Source organism: Kwoniella bestiolae, chromosome 1 (assembly GCF_000512585.2).
Source record: "Kwoniella bestiolae CBS 10118 chromosome 1, complete sequence".
Taxonomy (NCBI): Eukaryota; Fungi; Basidiomycota; class Tremellomycetes; order Tremellales; family Cryptococcaceae; genus Kwoniella; species Kwoniella bestiolae.
The window spans coordinates 4,433,641-4,456,320 of record NC_089241.1 but is presented as its reverse complement, the minus strand read 5'-3'; the positions used below and the strand labels follow the sequence as shown (position 1 = coordinate 4,456,320).

At 46.4% G+C, this 22,680-nt stretch overlaps 8 protein-coding genes across 8 annotated transcripts; 4 read left to right on the top strand and 4 right to left on the bottom strand.

Moving 5' to 3' along the window:
* Window positions 1-125: 125 nt before the first annotated feature.
* Window positions 126-1,032, bottom strand: I302_101681 (uncharacterized protein; the record flags this gene model as incomplete). Its single annotated transcript, XM_019187060.1, has 2 exons — window positions 126-754; window positions 822-1,032. 2 exons carry the CDS (start codon window positions 1,030-1,032, stop codon window positions 126-128), a joined length of 840 nt encoding a protein of 279 aa, XP_019049938.1.
* A 413-nt stretch (window positions 1,033-1,445) lies between these two features.
* On the top strand, window positions 1,446-10,170 carry I302_101680 (uncharacterized protein; the record flags this gene model as incomplete). Its single annotated transcript, XM_019187059.1, has 11 exons — window positions 1,446-1,475; window positions 1,532-1,636; window positions 1,701-2,834; window positions 2,897-2,985; window positions 3,038-3,589; window positions 3,643-4,291; window positions 4,348-9,219; window positions 9,291-9,467; window positions 9,542-9,707; window positions 9,818-10,052; window positions 10,125-10,170. 11 exons carry the CDS (start codon window positions 1,446-1,448, stop codon window positions 10,168-10,170), a joined length of 8,055 nt encoding a protein of 2,684 aa, XP_019049937.1.
* A 479-nt stretch (window positions 10,171-10,649) lies between these two features.
* I302_101679 (uncharacterized protein) lies at window positions 10,650-11,404 on the bottom strand (the record flags this gene model as incomplete). Its single annotated transcript, XM_019187058.1, has 5 exons — window positions 10,650-10,726; window positions 10,817-10,885; window positions 11,019-11,068; window positions 11,151-11,173; window positions 11,264-11,404. 5 exons carry the CDS (start codon window positions 11,402-11,404, stop codon window positions 10,650-10,652), a joined length of 360 nt encoding a protein of 119 aa, XP_019049936.1.
* A 569-nt stretch (window positions 11,405-11,973) lies between these two features.
* On the top strand, window positions 11,974-12,434 carry I302_101678 (uncharacterized protein; the record flags this gene model as incomplete). Its single annotated transcript, XM_019187057.1, has 3 exons — window positions 11,974-11,993; window positions 12,082-12,177; window positions 12,296-12,434. The coding sequence occupies 3 exons, from the start codon at window positions 11,974-11,976 to the stop codon at window positions 12,432-12,434; spliced, it is 255 nt and encodes an 84-aa protein (XP_019049935.1).
* A 320-nt stretch (window positions 12,435-12,754) lies between these two features.
* On the bottom strand, window positions 12,755-14,169 carry I302_101677 (uncharacterized protein; the record flags this gene model as incomplete). The annotated part of the gene is made up of 5 exons (XM_019187056.1): window positions 12,755-13,036; window positions 13,122-13,269; window positions 13,329-13,614; window positions 13,677-13,895; window positions 13,980-14,169. The coding sequence occupies 5 exons, from the start codon at window positions 14,167-14,169 to the stop codon at window positions 12,755-12,757; spliced, it is 1,125 nt and encodes a 374-aa protein (XP_019049934.1).
* Window positions 14,170-14,491: 322 nt separating this feature from the next.
* Window positions 14,492-17,594, top strand: I302_101676 (uncharacterized protein; the record flags this gene model as incomplete). Its single annotated transcript, XM_019187055.1, has 11 exons — window positions 14,492-14,671; window positions 14,746-15,389; window positions 15,447-15,774; window positions 15,835-15,991; window positions 16,052-16,168; window positions 16,254-16,304; window positions 16,373-16,512; window positions 16,578-16,754; window positions 16,814-17,037; window positions 17,095-17,236; window positions 17,292-17,594. 11 exons carry the CDS (start codon window positions 14,492-14,494, stop codon window positions 17,592-17,594), a joined length of 2,463 nt encoding a protein of 820 aa, XP_019049933.1.
* A 123-nt stretch (window positions 17,595-17,717) lies between these two features.
* I302_101675 (uncharacterized protein) lies at window positions 17,718-18,415 on the bottom strand (the record flags this gene model as incomplete). The annotated part of the gene is made up of 5 exons (XM_019187054.1): window positions 17,718-17,801; window positions 18,024-18,134; window positions 18,206-18,238; window positions 18,317-18,327; window positions 18,391-18,415. 5 exons carry the CDS (start codon window positions 18,413-18,415, stop codon window positions 17,718-17,720), a joined length of 264 nt encoding a protein of 87 aa, XP_019049932.1.
* Window positions 18,416-18,759: 344 nt separating this feature from the next.
* On the top strand, window positions 18,760-22,148 carry I302_101674 (uncharacterized protein; the record flags this gene model as incomplete). Its single annotated transcript, XM_065869338.1, has 10 exons — window positions 18,760-19,239; window positions 19,309-19,434; window positions 19,525-19,667; window positions 19,735-20,125; window positions 20,232-20,784; window positions 20,866-20,909; window positions 20,996-21,154; window positions 21,239-21,439; window positions 21,524-21,994; window positions 22,104-22,148. 10 exons carry the CDS (start codon window positions 18,760-18,762, stop codon window positions 22,146-22,148), a joined length of 2,613 nt encoding a protein of 870 aa, XP_065725410.1.
* Between the last annotated feature and the right edge of the window lie 532 nt (window positions 22,149-22,680).

Genomic DNA, 22,680 nt, shown 5'->3' with positions numbered 1-22,680 from the left:
TTGAAATGTTGTCCAGCTATCCCATCTATCTATCCTCCCACGATTTACTCTCAAGGTTCTTTCTCTTCATCCCGCTGCCTTTCGCTATTCTCACCAACTCGTCACCACCCATATCTCCTCCTTCCCTACGTAGCCATCTGCCCACCCATACCAGTAACTCCAACTACATCCCTAATCTTCGCTGCCTCCCCCGCACTCAGCTTCCCTTTCATCGAAACCAAGAATGTCTCCCACGCAGCATCCGCCTCATCTTCAAGCGGGAACTCGCTGACGCACAGCGCGTGGATCTTCTGCCAGAACTGCGGATCGGCGATGGTCTGATGGAATGATGCCGAAGATACCTGAGGTTGAGGACCGAGGGGCGGGGCGGCAGAATCGATGTTAGTGAGTGGCATAGAAGTTCCGGGAGCGGTACCGTCAATTGAGGTAGTGATAGTGAGAGCGGGTGGACCAGGGGAAGAAGGGAATGTAGCTTCGTCCGATGTCAATTCTTTACCTGCTACAGAGGCAGAGGCACTAGGGATCTTGACCATGAGATGTAAAATCGCTCCGTCTTTTATATCGTATTCTTTAAGTAATTTAGTATCTGTCAGAGCCTTTCCTTTGAGGAGTAGTCTCTGACTATCTGCTGATGGGGCATTGGAAGATGATTTGGCGATTTGTGATTTGAGGTCGGTGACTGTATCGGTGAGGTTGGCGGTGATAGGTAAGGTGAGAGAGGGTTTAAGGCATTTGATGGTAATTGTTACTGTATCTACACGTAACACGCAGTCAGCATAAGCTTTCGTATTGACCCACTTCTTGTCAAAAGTAGAGCTTACCTTGTGAAGGAGTATCAACATCCATACCCTCCGCTGAAGGGGGTTCAGCAACTTCTACACCTACTACTGCAACTTTCCTAGGTCTATCTTCAAGGGGAGTAGAGAAGTCTGCTGGGTATTCTACCTTGTGGGAAGAAAGACCCTCGGTATATCGCTTGATGAATGCTCGCTCTTCGTTGAGCTTGTCTCCTTGGAGTGGTGCGTCTGTCATTGTGTGGTCTCTTCTGCTGTGTATGAATATAGTAGAAGAGAAGAGAGAAGAGTGGTATGATATATGATTGTGAATGAGTGAACTGAATTATTGGTGCATGTTAACTATGTCATTTTGACGTGTTGGACCGTTATAACCTGAGAAGTGGTCAGTGCGGAGCCCAATTAAATGATACGGAATGAGTGGCAAACACGTGTCCGCAATATACACCGTGGGAAAATCACACTTTCCGGTTCAGAGATTTATTTTGCGATTCTTGAAAACAGCTGCTCTTGTTGAAAATATTTCACTTTGAATACTCAACTTGCTTGATATCATACAGTAATCAAGGGCTTTACCTCACCTCTTGTCAGGCTAGAAGTAATAGCTGCGGGACTAGAGATCGAGGACCACAAGCAAACCAGTAAAAGAATATGGCCGAACCACCTCAGAAAAGGTTCAGGGTGAGTTGCCCGTTCTGATCTGACATTGACATCACTGATGAATTATGTGGATTCAGTATGCTACGTACAATGAACAGATAAAGAACATATCGGTAGATGTAGGGAAGCAGAGAGGACTGGGATGGGAGAAAGAGATCTTCGATGAGGATACAGAGCAGAGTGTAAGTCATTTGAGTTCATCGAGGTATACAAACCAGAATAATACTGAGATGCAACACTCGACAGCATACCCCTCTTACCGCAGAGATCGATCGTTTGTCGCTTCTCGATCTCACAACACCTTACCAAGACCTCCAGCGGGCTCTCATACCCCTTTCATCCACCTTACCAATCACATTATACAACCTTCCAGTCATTCAACAAACTTTCTCCGACTATTACTCTAAACTCCAGGAAGGACAGGAGTATACCCATTCAGGTTTAGATTCAGCTCTTTACCTTCATCAAGCTCTCTTCGAGACCTGTCTGGGAGAAGCAATACAGTATATACCAGAAACAACCAAACACCTCTTACGGGTCGGTGCTCTGCGAGCATTAGACCCCAAGCTAGTCGAACGGACCTATTCAACCCTCTCCCTCATTCTCAGAAGTATCGCCTCTTCCCTACTCAAATCCGACGAATCGTCTCAAAATGTCTTACGAGTGACATGGAAAGAAGTCAGACCATATCTGAGACCAAGGGAGAACAAACGATATGTCAGGAAGTGTGTCGCGGACGCTTGGGTCGGGGTCGTTAGAAAAGCCAGATCAGAAGGATTACAAAGACTGATGGATGTCCTGCTTGAAGAGGAAACGGAAGGCATGGAAGCTGTATGGAGCCATAGTTTGAAGGGAACAAACGGTCAACTGCATTCAAGAGCTATAGCGATATACGAAATACTGCTTGATCGACTCATCGCAGATCCCTCGGAACAGCAACTCGCCACAGTGAATATGGTCAGCACTGCTCTGATACATCATTGTTCGACTAGCACTATCAGACCTATCATCGATTCTGTCGTAGCTCGTCTGGACCAATCGCCCTCTGCAGCTGGATCTTCGTCGTCATCTTCTTCCATCTCGCTCATCTCTTCATCTACAGTACTTAGGGTACTGTCAACTTTCCTTTTGACAAGAAAGGGGAAACGATTCCCTGAACCTCTGCTCAAACCCCTCATGCAACGTCTACAAGCCTTTCTGCCTCACCTGGCATCAGAAGCGTCTCTATCTCAGGAGAATCTGGAGGACACAGAAAGGGAATTACGAGATATATGGAGAAAAGCTATGGTAGCTTGTTTAGTTGGATGCTTGCAAGCTGGACAGCTTCAACATTGGCTGAGTCCGGGTGTAGGCCTAATCGAGAATCTGTGGAATCAACTGGTGAGCCTTCTTCCACTCTGAGTTCCACTGCTTTGAAGTAAGCTTACACATCTCTTTCTCAGGACAATCGAGAATGCTTTGCCTTCGCCAACGCTCTGATCGTTCTCAAATGGCCTGGTATCGAACAATTCTTGCTTTCACACATCGCCAAGTGAGTGTCGCATTTTAGTTACAGACGATTAAAGTTGACATGTTCCGCGTAGAACATCACTTCCCTCTTTGCAAAATGTTCCTTTATCCACTCTTGTCCTACTGAACAATCTCGCTTCTGCTGGTTATCTCTCTGGAGGACTTTCAAACGTACAAGGAGGACGATGGCGACAAACGTTCATTTCTGCGCTTGCGGGGCTTCTGAAGCAACTTAGTGAGAAGGGATTAGAAATTGTGAACGATAGAAGGATTTTAGGCCAGATATTAAAATTGATCCCTGCCCTACCATCCGATGCCGATCAATTCGCGCCTCATCTCACCAACTTAATCAGTTCAACGTTGACTGCCATTAATGGCAAGGAAGTGACCGACTTGAGAGATAGCTGGTCTCAGAATGGAGCTTGGAATGATAGTCACCTGCTGGGATCATTACTTCGAGCTGCTCAAGACACACTAGACAGCCCAAAAGCGATTGCGGACACAGGACTGAAGACCCTATTGGTGGATGAAGGCAAGCTGGGAGAGATCATTGAGAAGCTGTATTGGAATAGAGAAGTGTTATCTGCCTGTGCATCATTGGTAGATCGAGGGTCTAGCGAGATCAAGTAAGTGTTCACAGCGCTTTGTTGCCAATCTCCTCTGCTGACAGTCTTTTCAGCTTATCGGAAGATCACATCCTGGACCTCTTCCTCCCAAATCTGCTCTCAGCAGATTCCGAGATGCGTCTCTCTACTTTACAAATCCTTTCATCAGTCTCTTCGACATCACCCCCAGCCAACGCGGAAGATCACGTACCATCGCCGAGCGGAATCTGGTCGCTGTGCGCAGCCGTCGAGTCTTCCGAGATGACTCTCAAGAATGTTCGAGAGCGAACGACCAGCATTGCTCGTCTTGCTCGAGGTGTCCTGTCGTTGTCTGCCACTACCACCAAAGAATGGAGTCAACTTCTCAAAGGAGTAATTACATACCTTGTATCCCAGCTCAAAGTCAACTTCCGGCCCATCTATGCGGAAACCATCACAGCACTTTCATCGATAGCTGAAAAACAGGGGGAAACCGTGTGGGAGATAGTCTGGGAAGAACTTCAGAAGACCGATGCGGCTGAGGGAGTATCTATGCTGGACCTAGGGGTGATCAAACCTTTCTGGGCTGAAAAGCGCTACGACCAGAGTGAATCCAAGAGAATAGAGCAGGACGAAGATGAAGCTGAATTCCATTGCCACAACCTTGAAAAGAGCAAAAACACCCTTAACAAGGTGTGGGCACAAACAGCTCATGAGGATCAATTGGATCAGCAGGAAATCTCTGTGAGTCGTCGGAATGAACATCGATGGATTTTGATCAGATACTGATGCTTCGACAGGCTCAAATATCCCATGATCGACTTGATGTACTCAATTACGAAGCCCAACTTCTGGCTACCCTTGCTGCCATCCCATCTATCGCCGAGAAGCACTCTCGATCGATCATTCCTGTCTTTTTTGGAGTGGCTCAGCAAAATGACGAGAATGATGATGAAGAACGATCATCCCACCTGTCAACCAAACAGCGGCAACAGAGAACAGCTTCTTACCTTGAACTTTTGGCAAAATTCGTCAACCCTAAAGCTGCTTACCGAAGTGACGACTTACATACTCTGTATCTCGATATTCTCGCTAAAGGAGAACCGAAGCTGCAAGGTTTAGCTCTGAAATGTCTGATGACCTACAAATCACCCAAACTGGTCCCTTATCGAGAATCGCTCGAAGCTCTGCTTGAAGATTCAAAGTTTAGAGACGAATTAGCCAGACTTCGACTCTCAGTCGCGGAGCAAGATTACGGTGTTCAATCGCAAGAGAAATCAGCTTTAGCGAAGACTCGTGTTGTGATCATCGATCAGGCTCATCGTGATGAAGCATTACCCGTCATCATTCGATTGTTATACGGTATAATCACTTCTCGACGAGGAAAATCTAGTTCAGCTCAAGGTCAAACAGCAAGAAAACAAGCTGTCCTGAATACGCTCAGCGGATGTACCGAAGATGAACTCAAGACCCTCATCGATCTCATGCTCGAACCTTTTGGAGACGATTTGGACAACATCAACGTAGCTGGTAGACAACAAGTCGGTTTCTTGACCTTGCTAACCGACGTACTTCGATATCTTGGTCCTCAAATCGTTCCTCATTGGCCACGACTGGTTAAAACCACTATAGCTCTGGTAGCCAACGCTCAAAAGAAGCTTTCTCAATCTAGTGTCATCACCGAGGACGACATAGAAGGTGAAGATGTGGAAAATGCGGACGACTTGAATATGGAAACCGAAAAGGGTCTTGCTCCTTTACGAAATATCAGATCAATCGGTCTCAAGCGATTGGTCCAGTTCTTCAGATCGTCGGTTCAATTCGACTTCGGCCTTTATCTACCTACTATCTTTGCATCAATCATCTCGCCTCGACTTGACAGACTAGAAGTCGAAAACACACAAGCACCTTCCGGTACCTTGGAGCTGATTGCCACGATCGCTGCTTCTCCCGATATCGCTCGAAGTCTCGTTGGACAAGATGAAAGGACATTACCGAAAGCTTTCAATTGTATGACAGCTGTCAAGGTCAAGCCAGCAGTCATCTTGAGAGTCTTCGACATTATCGACTCACTCCTCCTCGAGAACACACCAGGACTTACTGAAGACGTCCTCCTACCGAATATCCGAGTATTGTTAGATAACGTGATTGGTTTGGTCGTTCGTCTCAAAGCTTCTGCCAATGAAGATATCACCCGACGATTACTTGCGATCTTATCTCGACTGTCTGTGATCGTGACAGATGGTCAACAAGCTCAAGAACTTGCTTCACTCCTTGCTCCAATGCTGAGACAACGTCAAACTACCGAAAAGGCAAAGACCAACATCCTCAGCACTTTACAGCGACTGTATGCGATATCTCCGGATTTTGCAGATCCTTCTAGCAAGTATTTCACCCAGAATTACGAGCTCATCTCGAACTTGTTCCAAACTCTCTTCTTCCCATCTTCAAGAAGAGCGTTATTCGAGGTACTGCAGACTTTCGCCAAGATTGATACCAGCCTAGAGAAAGCTATCACCCTCACTGGAGAGCTTAATGCTTACTCGGCTAGAAGATTAGATGAACCAGATTTCGATAGACGATTGACCGCTTATGCTCAGATCAATGATGGGTCCGACGAAGATCTTCCACAAAGCAGCAAAGCTTGGTTATCTATCCTGCGAAGTGCGCTTTTCTACCTTCACGAACCTGAGGAGCTATCAATCAGGACCAGTGCCTCTTCAGTGCTGCAGAGGTTTATTTCTGCCATTGGAGAAACGAGCGAAGGTCCATATGTCGAAGCTTTGCAACATGTTATAATGCCAGGTATACGGAAAACCCTTCGATCGAAGCAAGAGTTAGTTCGAAACGAAGCTATCCATATCATCGCCCATGCAGTCAAGATATGCTCTGGCGTACCTGAATTAGCTGAACTACAGCCTCTCCTAGCGGAAGGCGACGATGAGGCTTCCTTCTTCACCAACATCACCCATATCCAAGTTCACAGACGAGCGAGAGCTCTTCATCGACTCCGAACTTTCGCTGCCGAGAACAACGTACAGGAATCAACTTTATCGACTATGTTCTTACCTATCTTGGAACACATCGTAGCTGGATCAACGGATGTGACGGACCATCATCTCATCAACGAAGCTGTTCAGACCATCGGTGGATTGGCAGGTGAACTTAGATGGTCAAGATATTATAGCTTGATTGGCAGATTCATGAAGCTCGGTAGTGTTAAGTCGCAACAGCAAAAGATATACATACGAGTGGTCTCAGCTATCATCGATAATTTCCGATTCAGTCTTGCTACGCCGGTAGCAAATGGGAACGCTATGGAGGTCGATGGGAAGTCAGCCGAAGCGGAGCAGGGCGAAGAGGCCGATGAAGACGACGAGGAGGCTGAGGAAGAAGCGAAAGTGGATGTTGGGATATCCCCCGAGAGGATCACCGAGGTCATCTTGAATAAATTACTCCCTTCCCTCTCCAAATTCGTCGCTACCAAGGATGAAACGGAAATTAATATTAGGATCCCACTGGCTCTAGCGGTGGTCAAACTTGCTCATGCTCTTCCTCGAGCTTCCAGCGCGGACGAGGTTCTTCGAGTGATCACCACCGTTTCTCAGATCTTACGAAGTAAAGACCAAGATACCCGAGACATCGCTCGAGACACGGTTTGTAAAATCGCTGTCTACCTTGGACCCGATTGGCTTGTCCGAGTAATCAAAGAATTGGAGACTGCTCTTCAACGTGGACCACAAAAGCACGTTCTAGCGGTGACTACCCATGCGATCCTCGTGATGGCCACTACTCAAGCTGCCGATCGTTTCTCGGATCTTGACGAGGCTGTAGAACCTGCGGTGTCGGTCTCGGCTGAGGTGATTTGGGGTGAAAGCGGTAAAGACGTTGCTTCAGAGGGATTCAAGACAAAAATGCGAGAAGTCAGAGGAGCTACATCAAGAGGATTCGACACGTTCCAATTACTCTCTCAACTTGTCTCACCTACTAAGATGTCGACCATCCTCTCCCCGCTTAGAGAAGTCATGCACTCTTCCCAAGCTGTTAAACAGATGCAGCAGGCTGATGAAGCTCTTCGACGTATATCCCTTGGTCTCAACAGCAACCCTCGACTCGGCCCGGAAGATATCCTATCGCTCTGTTATTCCTTGATCAGCGGTAACTCTTCATACCTCAAACCGAAGAAGAAGGCTGTCAAACCTGCCGAAACCCCTGATAGCTTCCGAGTACAGATGAAGAGGAATAACAAAGGGAACGAAGATTTCTATCCTCAGAACGCTCATAAATTCGTTGTCTTCGGCTTAGACCTATTCGTCACTGCTTTCAGAAGAGGTAAATTCGACTTTGATGACGTATCAATCCTCTCAAGACTTGGTCCGATGGTCAATGCGATTGGTAATACCCTCTACTCGCCTGCCTCCAACGTCCTCACTCTTGCTCTAAAGGCTGCTGCAGCGGTACTACGATGTCCCGTACCGCAGGTCGAACCTGCTTTACCGGTCTTCATCACAAACATCTTCAAAATCATCAAACACGCTGGAGGAACCGCCGAATCTGAAGTTGCTCAGACCGCGCTCAAAACCCTTGCTGTCATCCTTAGGGACTGCAAGTCATCTGAAGTAACCGAAATCCAGTTGAAATACCTACTAGAAGTGATCAGCCCGGACCTCGAAGAACCAGATAGACAAAGTGCTATGTTCACTATCCTCCGATCAATCATCGCTCGAAAATTCGTTGTTCCCGAGATTTATGATTTGATGGAACGGGTATCATCCATCATGGTTACCTCTCAGTCTACGCAGGTCCAAGATCTGTGCCGAGGAGCAGTCATGGCTTTCTTACTGGATTATCCTCAGGGTAAAGGAAGGCTCAAGAATCAAATGACCTTCTTCGCCAGGAATTTGGAATATACTTTCGAAGCTGGGCGAATGTCTGTTATGGAAGTGCTGAATAATGTATTCCTCAAGTTCTCGGACGATCTGGTGGAAGAATACAGCGATATGTTCTTCGTGGCGCTGGTGGTGGTACTTGCGAATGATGATTCGGAGAAATGTCGTCAGATGGCTGGGGAGTTACTTAAGCTCCTCTGGAAGAGGTTGGAAGACGATAGACGGACCAAGATGATAGCTGTGTTGACAGCTTGGGTGGGACAGAGGAAAGAGAATGTCATCCTCGCTTCGGCTGCCTTGGGTGTATTTGGCCTGTTAGTCGAGACCGGCCAAGGAGAAGGTTTAGTGGACCAACTGGTAGAAGTCGTCCAACCTGTCATTGAAGAAAGCGCGGAATCCTTGCTCGAGGCTGAAGCGTCTGAGGAAGACGTAGTGTTAGATCATGGATTACCTCATCAAGCATTATCTTCAACTGCTAAAGCCATCTTGCAATCCTCCTCAACTACCTCCGAATTACCTTGGAAAGCTATCATCTCGCATCTCCTCTTCCCTCATTCATGGGTTAGGTTCGATGCTGCTAGATTATTGGCCAACTTCTTCACTTCCCCTTCATCTGAAACGGCTTATGTGAGCTTGGGTGAAGATCAACTATTGGATATAGCTAGGAAAGGATGTTTGGTACTCAATGGTTCGAAGGGGGATGAGGGTGAATATGCGTTTGTAGATGGCAAGTTGTCGGATGAGGTTGTTAAGGTTTTATATAATATTGCTAAGCACTGGGCGGTAAGTTCGATCTTGCAGCTGAATCACCAAGTAATCGACGAGATAGCTGATACCTTATTAACGTTGAATAGGCTACTCAGGAAACTGATGAGGAACTCCCCACGGCTGATGATGTCCAGGCTGATGCGGAGGACGAAGAGGAGGAAGAGAATAAACGGAATCCCCTTTCGTGGTTGATGTCTAGAATGTCATTCATTGCTAGACATCTTTTGGTCAATCGACCACCCCCTCATAGCTTCCAGGCTAATGTGAGTGGTCCCACCGCTGCATTTCTCACTAATGAGGATTCCATGGCTGATTGTGTGGGTTTGATGTGATATAGGAGAAATGGTCTGCTCCTATCTTATCAATCCTTCGATTCTTCGCTGGAGTGTACGAAGCGTTGAGTGCTAAGCAGGGTAAAACGTATTTGATGCATATTCTCAGTCCGATATATAGGATATTGGATGAAGGTGGTGATCTGGCTAAGACAGAGGATGGGCAGATTGGTAAGTTCATTCTCCAATCCTTTCCTCTTCCCTTCCTTCACCCCTGCACTCATATTTTTTTCAATTTACTCTGTCCAAGTGGGATCTCAGCTGATATCTTGGTTTGACAGACGAACTACGTCAACTCTCCATGCAAATTCGTGAATTCGTTCAAAGCAAGGCAGGAACCAGTGCCTTCTCATCCGTCTGGGAGAAGTTACGTCGATCAACCATAAATCGACGAGAGGGACGAAGAGAGGATAGAGTGAAATTGGCAATTACCGATCCTGTGAAATTCGCCGAGAGGAAATCCAAAAAAGTGATAAGAGGGAAGGAGGGGAAGAAGAGGAAAATGAAGAGTTTCAAGTGAGTTGTGTTGATGCTCATATCGACATGAAATGAAAAACGTAAACTTACGACTGGTGTCTTTGAAATTAGTGAGGGGAAGAAGAAATCGTCGAATTTCAGGAGGAACCGTGATTAGTCGTGTTTAGTGGAAGTTTCATTTGTTGTATATCTTGCATCTTTCATTATATATACCCTATTCCGGTCTTAGTAGATCCATTATATTGCATGCATTAGGTAGATGGACGAAAAAAGCTAACAGACAACGGACATCTATAGGAGATAATATAAACAACGGAAAAGATTAAGCTACATGATACGGACAAAACGGGACTAGTTAAGAGAAGGGAAAGTCGTGATGGTCGTAACGGAGAAAGAGCAAAGAAGCAAGCGATAGCAATTGGAGGTCGATACCAAGCGAGGGGGAGGAGCGGAATAGAAATCGTATTTTAGATCGATGGATGCATGGATCCATGATTCCCGGCTGATACCAGAGAAGAGGACAAGCGAAAAACACTACACATCGCTTGTCAGCTGACGGGTCGGGGAGTGGTGTTGATTCCTAGCTGACGAATGGCGAAGACGAAGACGTACTCTGTACTCTGTACTCCTTACGCCTTATCTGGGCCCTTCGTTGGGGTGGTATGTCCTTCGTAGATGCCTGAACTTTTTAAGCGAGATCAAGGCGAGGACTTCTATATGTGGTGGGATGTATCAGCTGATGATTACCTCTCCGGGGAGGAGAATCGTATTGTACAAGCTGAAGTATGGAAGATGAGACTGACCTTTCTTGATGTGTTCTCCTAGCTCTAGTTGTTTCTTCAGCTGTTCTGGATCGGTGACTTTTGCATTTTCTATTCAAGCGAGACTGTCAGCTTATCTATGTCTAATGATACTTTGGGAAAAGGTACACAGATAAAAGCTGATGGATTTGGTAAGGAAATCCATGAACTGAGAGTTCCAGTGAGGAAGGTACCCTGTACTCACTCTCAAATGCTCGCCTGAGTCGCTTGTTGAAATCGTATTTCGGATCGGGGCTATACCAGAACACGTCGATCAGCTGATGTACAATCTCCCGTATCTATTAGACATCGCAGCTGATTGAGAATGTGGACTCACTAGTCCCTTCCTAGACGATGTAGCTGTTCAGTCACTCATTGGTATCAGCTTAATGACCTGTCCAGACAAGGGAAGACGCAAGGAGTAGCTGAAAGTACATAACAGTGACGTACCTCCTTATACAGCTTGATAGCTTGAAGACGCAGGGGTAGTTCCTGAGCTACCTCTGTGGGAGTGTTCAGGACAGATGCATATCCTCGGTATGTCTGACGAATGGCTGAAGAGAGGGGTCGTAGTGGTGTGAAGGAGGACATTGTGCTTGAAAGATAAGGAACTGATAAGATCGTTGATCGTTTCTTTGTATCTTGTGAGCACTGGGCCTCCTTGTTCTTGTTGTATGTACCCTACACCTGATGAGCCTGTTGAAGAACTCTTTGAGAGTGGTGAGACTATACTTGACACAACTAAGAAGAGAGAGAGAGTAAACAAGTGAGATAAGAATATGAGTCGATTTAGATTATCTTTCCCACTCGTTTCACCCTGATCGTCCTCTCTCTCTTTTTCTGATGGATGGTTTGTCCTCATATCACTCTGCGCGTCATCGGCCCGAACATCTCATGTTACATTCCTCATATGCATATATTACATTTATTTGTGTGACCCATTTAAGCCGGGGTGGGATTCATCGGATTCATCCGCTTCCGAAGTGGAGATGTTGTTGATTTGTGTTTTTTGGAATTCTTTGGAAATATTGGGTGCTTGCTCATCATCCACATCCCTCCACTCTACGTCTCTCCTCAACCTTTACTCTCAACATACATCGTATAACATTCATACGAGAATACATCCAAAAGAATCGCATATAAAAGTGAAATAGATCAAAATGTCTTTACTCGGATCATCGTGAGTCCATTACCTTCGTACTCTACCAAGCATGACTCAACAAGTGGCAAAGGGAATCATCGAGCCTAACATATCGTTGGATTCGCAGAGAAAGCTGCGAAATCACACCTGTATCTTCCAGGTCAGCTACCCCCGATACATCCAATAACAATGTCAACCCATTAAACCCAAAGGGACTGAAACCGTAAGTGAACCATCTTACACATTCTATTTGAATCATATGAGCCATTTCAGCTTCTTTCGGCGCCCTATCCTCAGCAGGTAATGGACATTCAAGCTGATTTCTCTTGACTTTTTCTCAGATGTTGCGCATGTCCCGAGACGAAATCGAAGAGAGATGATTGTTTCCTCAAGTCTGCTCCTGGAGAGGGGAATGTGAATTGTAGGGAGTTCATTGAGGCTCATAAAGCCTGTATGAGGGGGTATGGGTTCAAGGTGTAGAGGGGTTGAACGAAGAAATTCGCGAGGACGGGCGAGCGCAGTGGAATAAAGGAAAGATAGAAGGGAGGAAAGGCGGAAGTGGACGTTGGACGATGGACGACATCAAAATATCTTTATATATGATACGGTACGATATACTTCTCATAGCCTTCATTGGCGTTGTACATGCATTTACACACAACTCACTTCTCATACCTCTTTCCTTTGGGCCATTTCATGCTTTGTCAAGAAGACTAATGACATCGGCATACTGACAGCGAGATTGCGAGAGAGTGAAAGTACAAATTGAATGCATCATCTACCATCTATATATATCTATGCTACGTAACTGGTCCACCCCTGCCCTTCCGAAGCTTCACAACAGCTACATCCCACCCTCCGCCTCTCCTAGTTTTCCACCTCCAAGCGTATATAAGCATCACGGGTCCTATGATATTGACCAGGCTCAATGAGATGAGAAAGATGAGTGTAGGCGTAGTTGGTATAATTTGGTGGCCCCATATGCGGTATTCAAAAGAAGGGGCAGCGCGCGAAGGGAATAAGGAGATAGATAACGTCGCCATTGATATTGTCAATATCAGAGAGAATGACTTTCCGGCTTCCTATGAAACTCATCAGCTTCGTACCCCTGTCTTCGCCTTTAAGGAGAGAGAGTAGCTGATTATGCCCGAGGTAAACTATACTTACTCTTACTCCTTTGGCTATAGGTGGCCATCCAGCAAATAACATTACCGCCAGCAATACCAACGAGAAGACATGAGAGGTTGAGGGAAGTCTAGAGGCTAGTACCACCGAAGCAGATAATGCCGAAGTGAGAGATAAAGAAGAAGTGAGGCTGGATGTATATCAGCTGTAAAGTCCTCTCCCTTCTGACATTCCAGCTGATCAAAATACCTTTTCTCCTCTCCTTCTTCCACCTCTATCATACCCACACTTCCTCTTCGCTTATGAGCTCTGTTCATCCTCTTTGCCTTTTCCCGCCTTCGCTTGACCCGTTGATCTTCTCCTGTTCGGAAGTCGGCAAGGAGTAGATGAACGAAGCCCAGTCCGCCGGCTAGGGGCCAGATACTATCGCTCGTCGTAGCTGAGGTGAGAGTACCAAGGACTGGACTGAGTAGACTCAGTAACAAAGGAGGAAGGATGAGGGTTCGTAATGGTGTTGGAGCGGGTATAATGGAAGCTACAGTTCCAAAGGGTCAGCTTGCTGGACTGTATATGAGTTTCCTTGGAGTGATGACTGACCTTCTTGGGGTGTGGTAGGATGTATACCCCACCCATATTTATGAATTGCCCATCCGCTCAATCCGAAGATAACACATTTCCAGCCTACCTCTTCCGGAGAGACCGTTCCTTCCAGCAGGGCGTAAAAGATAGCTAGGAAGAGAGCTATGACTGATAGATGTAGGGAGATAGGAAGTGCGGCGAAGAGGAGTGGGATGAGTTTTGGGATGGGTCGAGGTGCTACAGTAAAGAGTAGCTCGTCAGGTTCATGGTATCCGAGCGTAGGAGAAGGTGTGAACGACCTGAGCATGAGATACTACTCACGAAGATCATCCAGCTCTGCTAGGAAGTCGGGTGGGACGTGATTATCTGGGAAGGGTTGTCTACGCCATAAGACCTTTTCCCATTTGGGTTGTTTCTTTTCTGTCAGACCATATAGCTGTTCTTGCTGGGGCGGGATTGCGGGTTGATCTTGAGGGAAGGGTGATGAGAGGAGAGCAGGAGGAGGAGACATGTCATACTGCCCCTCTCTCCTCGATTACCTTTATGATAAGATGCTAGGAGGATAGAAAGCAAAGCGAGGCAATTTACAAAGTTGAAGGATTGTCGTTATCATTTTATGGTTGTGTGGTGTTGGAAGGCACAAAAAGTGGGTCAATGCGTCGATCAGTTTCTAGTTCCGTCGGAAATGGGAATTGGAAAATGACCGAGGATACGAGTACAGTGACGATTCATCCCAATTGGGATCAACCGTCTGTCTGTTTCTCTTTCCTTTCTTCTTCTCTCTCACTTTGTTCATAGACTTGAACGTCTACACACTGTACCCGCTCACACCTATGTTGGAAAGTGACGGTTTCAACTCCGCTGAGGCTGGTCCGTCGAGACCCCGCTATGACGAGACCCGACCATTCATGAATGGGAAGACTGAATTGGGCAGTCCTTCCTCTTCACCCTCTTACCAGGAGGAAGAAGAAGAAGAAGAGAATGACCCCGAGGAGAGTACGAGGGAAGACGAGGTAGGTGAATCGATGACGAAACTCTTCCGAATCCAAGTCGCACCACCTACTAACTATAAATTACCACTATACAGGCTAGCTTACTGGAAGATATCCTCACTTCTTCCCAGCGGCCAGCCTTACCATCCAAAGCATCTTCCTCTCTTCTCTCGCGGCCTCAACTCTCTTCGCGGCAATCGTCAAAAGTCAAATCGCGCCATCCGCTCGCATCTTTAGACTTTCCTCCATCAATCCACACCTCTTCCTCAGAGGTATTTGATCTATCTTCCACACCAGGTCTAAAAGGAACTACGTATTCTTCACTACCTCCTTCGCCAAGGGGCGAGGTAGAGTTCGATTATACCGTTCCACCGCCACTATCATCCCAGAAGAAAGGTCTCGGTATCAAAGAGCTGGACTCGGTCTTGGGGAAATTGACTGTCCCCTCTTCTTCAGGATATATGGAAGATGAAGAAGAAGGCGAAGATGAATTCTGGCCAGCCAGGTCTCGGAGACCTACGATCACTGAAAACAATTATACGTTGAATGATCCACCCGAAGAAGGGATAAGGATATCTTCCCCTGAACCTGAAGACGAGAACGCTCATTTGCATCAGAATTACGATGAGTTCAAGGGGTTGAATGCAGAAGGTAAAATCGAGATCTCCGGAATATGGGATTTACTCAAAGATGAGATGGGTGCGGAGGAATGGGACGGCTGGGTGGTAGATGGCAAATGGTAAGCTATTCTCTCCTACAGGTAAACAAGAGCTTACTTGAGGCATCCATGTCGTAGGGAAAGAATAGCAAATTTCTTGGCGGTACCTTTAGCGGTTGAGAAAACGACCCTATTCGGAGCTTTGCTGTGCTTAGATGGGTTCTTGTACAACTTCACTGTACTACCTATACGATCGGCTTTCGCTCTTACTCGGATCCTCACAAATGTGATCAAACGGAAGGAATGGTGGCCTATACCATTGGCTCATCAACATTCCATACTTAGGATGCTATTACTTCTTATACCGACGGTTATATTGCTTGGAGCGACCGATTCAAGTAAGATGTATCATTCGGTCAGAGGTCAAGATACTATCAAGTTATATGTTATATTCAATGCTTTGGAGGTGAGTCTGCTAAATTTTGATACATTCGTCGGACAATAGCTGATATACTTCCCCATTTAGATCGCAGATAGATTATGCTGTGCTTTCGGACAAGACGTACTCGACACCTTATTCGCCAGGGAGACTCTCTCACCAAGTATAAGGAAAAGAGGTAAAGGCAGGAAGAGACAGCAAGCCAGACCTGTCTTCTTCTTTGCGTTGTCGTTGGGTTACGTCTGTAAGCTCTACTCTTCGAACCGTAGTGTCACAACTCCAAGCCAGCTTACATGTCTCATAGTGGCTCATACCCTCATATTCTTTTACATGCTGGTCTCGCTAAACGTGGCTATTAACTCGTATGATTATACGCTGTTGTCGCTGTTGATCAGTAATCAGTTTGTGGAGATCAAAGGATGTGAGTGTCATGTCTCACAACCAACATCAGCTGCACCGACAAGACGACGAGCATTCCACAGCTGATAGCAATATGACTTGTCTAGCTGTTTTCAAGAAATTCGAGAAAGAAAACCTCTTTCAGATCATGTGTGCAGGTAAGCTATACGTAACCCTTCTGTTTTGATGGACATGAGAGAATAGCTTAAGCGTGTCTGCCTTACAGATATCGTCGAACGATTCCAGCTTTCTCTTATGCTTTTTGTTATTGCACTAAGGAATATGATCGAGATGGCGGGATCGGAAATTGCTTTCTTACCTAAAAGTTTCATAAGAGGGAAGAATCTGGTAGATTCGATATTATCAGTGAGTTGACTCAGTAGGTTGATCTGGCTGGTACAACTCATTGACTCGAATGATCTTTTTCGCAGCCTGTCCTATTCGTCATCGTCTCCGAGATGATCGTCGACTGGCTGAAACACGCTTTCATCACCAAGTTCAACCATGTTCGAGCATCCGTCTATGAAAGATTTACGGATGTCTTGGCGAAAGATGTGTTGTTAGCTGGTTCGTCGGGAAATGGCAGAGGTAGAATGAAAGGTAGAAATGTCAGTTCATGTGGATACTGATCAGAAATTACGAGACAGAAACTGACATACACTTATAGCATCAGGTCCTACTTGATCAATCACCTTTGGTAGCTCGTCGACTGGGATTCGCTTCTATCCCTTTAGCTTGTCTGGTACTTCGAGTTTCAGCTCAAGCGATCGGGATGTTGTCGACTTCTTCGCATCATGATGAATCGCTCAATGACCTGACTGCCGGAGATTGGGTGTGGACGATACTGAAATGGACTAGCTGGACAGGAGTGGGATTGTGCGCATGGGGATGGTAAGTCAGCTCCCGAGCCCAAGACAAACGGACAATAGCTTATTCTTCCGTTGTTAGCTTGGTATTTCTGAAAGTCATTCTTGGTCTTGCCCTGCTGAGCTTCTCAGCTATCAGGCAGGAAGGGATGGAGGCGAGGGAAGCGGAAGATGCAGTCAACGATTTTGGAAGATCAGCAGTTGGGGAAAGTAAGGAGGAAACAGTGAGCTTCCGTCTTAAATCTCCCATTAGAGACAAAGCTGACGTCTAGGGTCTAGGAATATAATAAACAAACTGCTCGATATCTCTCGCACCCAAATGATGATCTCCCTGCATACCCTTCTCCCGGATCTGTACATACTCCCACTACAACATTCTCTATGCCCAAATCGGTGTTGGTGAATAATGCAAGAAGGATGAACGGGGGGAGTGGAAGTATGAGTGATCCTGAGAAAGTCACTTCGAATTCTGATAGTGAGACTAAAGATAAAGATAAGGAGAAGGAGAAGGGAGGGAAGAAAGGGAAAAAGTGGAAATTGGAAGAAGTTGAACGGTGGACGATGGTCAAGCGGATTTGGTAGAGTAATAAACCGATTAGAATATCTTTCTATAATTCCCTTGTGTATGTCAGTTTAGTTGTACTTTGTAGTGCTTGATGCTATTATGCTATGTTATACTAATACATCTCGATATGATTATCTGATTTACTTTTCTGCGGGTGCTGGTTTGGCGGGTGTGCCTTTCAGAAGAGAGGAGCCTTTCTGTTTGCCTGCCCAGTCGTATTTGTTCTGTGGGGAGTGAAAATAGCGTCAGCATTCTGTGAGATCATTCCATTCTTCTTAGAATGGATGCGAAGATAACACAGCAAGGGAAGGGACTTGTCCGTCTCTCTTTTCCTCCATGCCCGATGATTCTGATTGACCTCTTGTAACTCATCTCTGATCTATACGTTCAGTCACTTCCCCCTGCCTTACTTCACTGGACCTCGGAAAAAAAAAACCCGCACTCACATCAAAAGTCACAGCGATAGTAGCGATCAAAGCAGGAACGACGAATCCCCAAGTGAACACCTGTCTAGTAGCTCGTTTGGTAAATTTGAAGTGCTGGAATACGTTTTCCCTCTGTGGAAGTTATGATGCATCAGCTTTTGAACTCTCGCTGATGATTGAGCTGATATATGGTGGAGACATACCATTGATGACCATCTTTCGATCGCTGGGTCGAGCTGTTATCATTGACAGGATATGGTTATTGGTTAGTATGGATATATCCGGGAGGGCAGAAGGGGAGAGGGGAGATATACCTTTACTGGTTCTGTGAGATTGCGAGATACGTTAGCTAGGCTGATTGCTTTCGTCACACACATATTTAGCTCACCGAATCCTCCGTGTCCTCCTGCCATTTTGTGTATGTCTTGTGTATTGGTATGTTGGTAAGCAGAGAGATTCGGTGTTATTGTCTTTATGAAGGTGGATGAGAATACATCTTCAGGTGGTTGGTTATACAGGATACGAAGGAGATCAAGGGGAATTTGATTCCGTTGGACGAGCCAGCTGATAAGCCACGTGAGTTCTCCAGCTGAGCGTTTGGAGGGTAATTCCACGTCATGTCTCCTCCCTTCACTCATCATCATCAGCTGTCCTGTGTATGTTGTTCTCGAATTCAAAGTCAGATACATTACGTTGCAAATCATCCTATAAAGACTCAACGTATCTTACATGGTTACATCCACTATCATCACCCAACATGTCTTACAGACCAAGATCGCGCTCGCGATCCCCAGACTATCGTCCTAGGCGATACTCCCCCTCGAGACCATTGTCACCCATGAGGGACGATATACCTCCACCTAGACGATACACCGACGACCGGTCTTACCCACCGCCTAGAAGATCTCTTCCCCCTCCTCCAAGACGATACGATGATCCTCCACCTAGACGAGGAGGAGGGTATGATGATTATCCACCTCCGCCAAGAAGGTATGAGGATGATCATCCTAGGTATGATGATAGACCCAGCGGTAGATACGAAGAAGAGAGATATGCCCCTCCTCCTGGACAGCCTAGGGGGTATGACGATACAAATAGGGAGAGGTATGATGGTAGACGAGCATCGGGGATGATGGCTGATCGGGAGGAGTCGAGGGTACCTCCGCCTAGGAGAGTGTATGATTATGGCAGGGATGAACCTCAATGGGAGAGGGGTAGGGATGTTGAGGAACTGGCTGTGAGTCATACGTCCCCTTGCAAGACTGCCGGCTATCGGTGGAAAATTGACTAATAGGATAATGTATAGGCATACGACGGCTACTCCAATACAGATTATCCTCAACAACCTAAAAGGGGTGGGGCGAAAGGTCCCTCAGAACCTTCTAGGGATATAATCTTCCTAGGTTTAGATCCAGAATTGACCGAACAAGATGTACGTTCTACGTCCCACATTTCAGCTGGCAATTCTCCTTCGCGTCTAGCGTTGACAAAGCAGCTGATGGGATCTCTTTGTATACTTCAGTTCTCGGGATATCTACGATCAGAACATAAAGCAGTATTGGAAAGCGTTAAGATCGTCAAAGATAAATTCACAGGAGCGTCAAAATGTTTTGGGTTCGCTCAGTTCAAGACTCTTGACGGTGCAGAGGAGTTTATCAATATCAAGTGAGCTTGCTGCTCACTTCGTTTCGAATTGCAATCGAGTCTAGCTCATATCGTATCGAATAAACAGTCATCCAGCGGTTCTTATGCCCGCATTGTACTCCCATTCCGACCCACGTAAAGTCAAAATCGACTTTTCAGCTACGCAAGCACCCCAATCCCACGATGGTCAGAGTCAACCATATATCCACCAACCCACTTACGCCCGACCAGGTCACGATGGTATGAAGGATATTGGTGTCTTCGGTGCTGGTAAGAGAGTATTGCTCCTCAGAGGATTGGATGCAAGTACCACTTCGCAAGATATAGTTTCTAGGATGAGTGAGGAGATAGCCAGGATGATGGGTAAAGTGGGGAGGGAGATCGCTGCTGAGAGTACGATTGTGAGGGCTGTTCTGATTGTTGATAGGAGTGTCAGGAGTAGTTGGGGGTATGCTTTTGTCGAACTTGCTACTTCTGAGGTGAGTTGACCTCATACCTGCACATACCTTTACACATAACCTACCAATCTGTCATCCCACCAAACATCATATATTGAGACACATGCTTATCTTGCCCCCTTTTCAGCTTGCTGCTGCTCTTCTACCATTCCTACTCGCTCCTCAACATCAACCAAACGGATTCGTGATCAACTACGTCCCCGTTGCACCTTCATTTGCCAACCCGGCTGCCTTTGTACCTACTCCCGCTGGACCACTTGGTGGAGAATTCATTCTTCGCCCATCAAGAAACGGTGGTATAGCTAGCGATACCATCGAACAGCCAGAGGGGAAATGGTGCGCATACTGGCATCAAGCTGGAGGAGCTGTCGAGACCACCACCCGAGGAGCACCGGTCATCGGGGAAGATGGACTCATCCAACTTACTCCCGACCATCGATCGTTCCTCGGTACTCTGGCTGGCGTTCCACCTCAAGTTCCACAACCACGTACAACTGAAGCTGCACCCACCAGCATGACTCCGATAAGCCTCGCGGGGGGTATTCAGCCCATCAAGATTGGCGGTAAAGGTAAAAAGAAGGAGGAATTGGCTGGAATCATCCCAATTACCGGAAAGAACATGTTAGGTGATGACGAAGAAGTGGACTTGGTGGGAAAAGACTCAGTACTTTTATCACGAAGTAAGTTTGTCTCCATCGTGGCATAATGAAATTTCGATGGTCCCAGAACCTTATTGACCTCAATGATTGACGATGCCACAGGTAAAGGGGTCTACATCATCCCGCCAAAATCATCTAGTCGGAAGGTGAAGACAAGTCGGCAGAGGCCCGCACACCTTTTATCTTGGGTCGAGTCTTTGCTCACAGTCTTTTTCCCTGTTTGATCTCACAGATTGCGAAAAATATAAATAAGTGGAATACGAAGCAAACCGAATTGGCGGCACCTGAACCGATGCTGGATTTCAACGCACCGCCCAAAGGTATATCGGATGTCAATACGACTTTAGGTGTTAGAAGACCTATAGGTAATTCCCATGGAGGTGAACAAAGTGTAAACATCATTTCATCATTGGATCATCCGGCAGATGGGATCGCTATATTGACTTGATCATTGTGTATCACTCGAAATGAGAAGGCTTCTCCGACTGGACATGGATCCGGATCTGCTCCTGGACCTTCAAGATCTCCTCAAGCAGCTGCGCCTGCGGATGATTTCGACTACACCGATGTATCGACACTTGCGACTACGGGAAAGGTCGCCTGCCTACTTTGTCAGAGGCAATTCAAGACTGAGGAAGTACTCAAGAAGCATGTAGCGCAATCGGATCTGCACAAGGCGAGTCGACCTGTATCTGCTCACATTTGATCACTCGGAGAGACATGCCCAATAGTAACTGACTTGTTCCCTGATATCATATAGACCAACCTCGCCGACGCCAACGCAAGAGAAGCAGGTATGAAGCGCAAGGCTGCCTTGTCTTCAATACCTACAAGTGATAATGCACAACAACCGAAATACCGAGATCGAGCAGCGGAACGAAGAGAAGCGTTCAACCAACCTTCCGTCCCCGTACCTGAAGAATCACCTTCATGGCAATCGGAACAAGCTAGGAAACGCAAATTCGCTGAAGGACCTAAACCACCTTCCCCTGCTCCTCCCCCGCCCCCACCCGGCGCAGAACCAGGTAAAGACGAGAGTAATGTTGGGAATCAGCTGCTTGCCAAGATGGGATGGAAATCTGGGACAGGTCTGGGTAAGGACAACGAAGGTAGAGTTGATCCGATTCTGGTTCAGCAGTTTGAGAATCGGGCGGGATTGGGTGCGAGTAAGGGGGTGGAAGCTGGACGGTGGGCTGGTCCGGGTGGGTTTCAGCAGAGGGCGCTTGATATGGTGAGTTTGTCTCTTCTTGCTTCCTTGTGTCGTCGCCTGTCCCTCTCCTCTGCACCGCTCCACCTCCACCTCTCGTCGTTTTTCGCCCGACGCTGATGTTCGACCTTAGGCTAAGGAAAGGTATAACAACTCTTCATCGAGCGATAACAAGTAGGTTCCTGGGGCTAGGGTTGATTGTATCATTTTTTATTTGAGATATTCAATGCATTTTCTTCTATCATTTGGATAACATCAAAACTTCCAAATTACTATTCATGAGCTCCTGACTCGACACTTCTTTTTTTGTGCACCTACAAACTGACATGAACCTATAATTTCTGTATAATTAGTCGTCCAATCTTCAATGTCCGTATCTCCAAGTAACCCACGGGAAGTTTAGCTGCTACTGTATGTACGTGTAGACAAGTACTAAATAGATCATGATAGACATTTTACTTAACATAACAAGAGCACAAATCGTTATTCTTTGAATTCCATAATACAAATGACCTATCCACTGCTCAACTACTCAGCATACCCCGCTCCACGAACCTTCCTGAGAAACTCATGTATCCCGAACTTGCCAACTCTTTCTATCCATTCTGATCTCCTCATATTCTATTCCGCTCCCTCTCTATTCCACGACAAACCACTTGCATTCTTACCCAGTGCCGTAGGCTACATCCACTCATATGTAGGTTTATAAG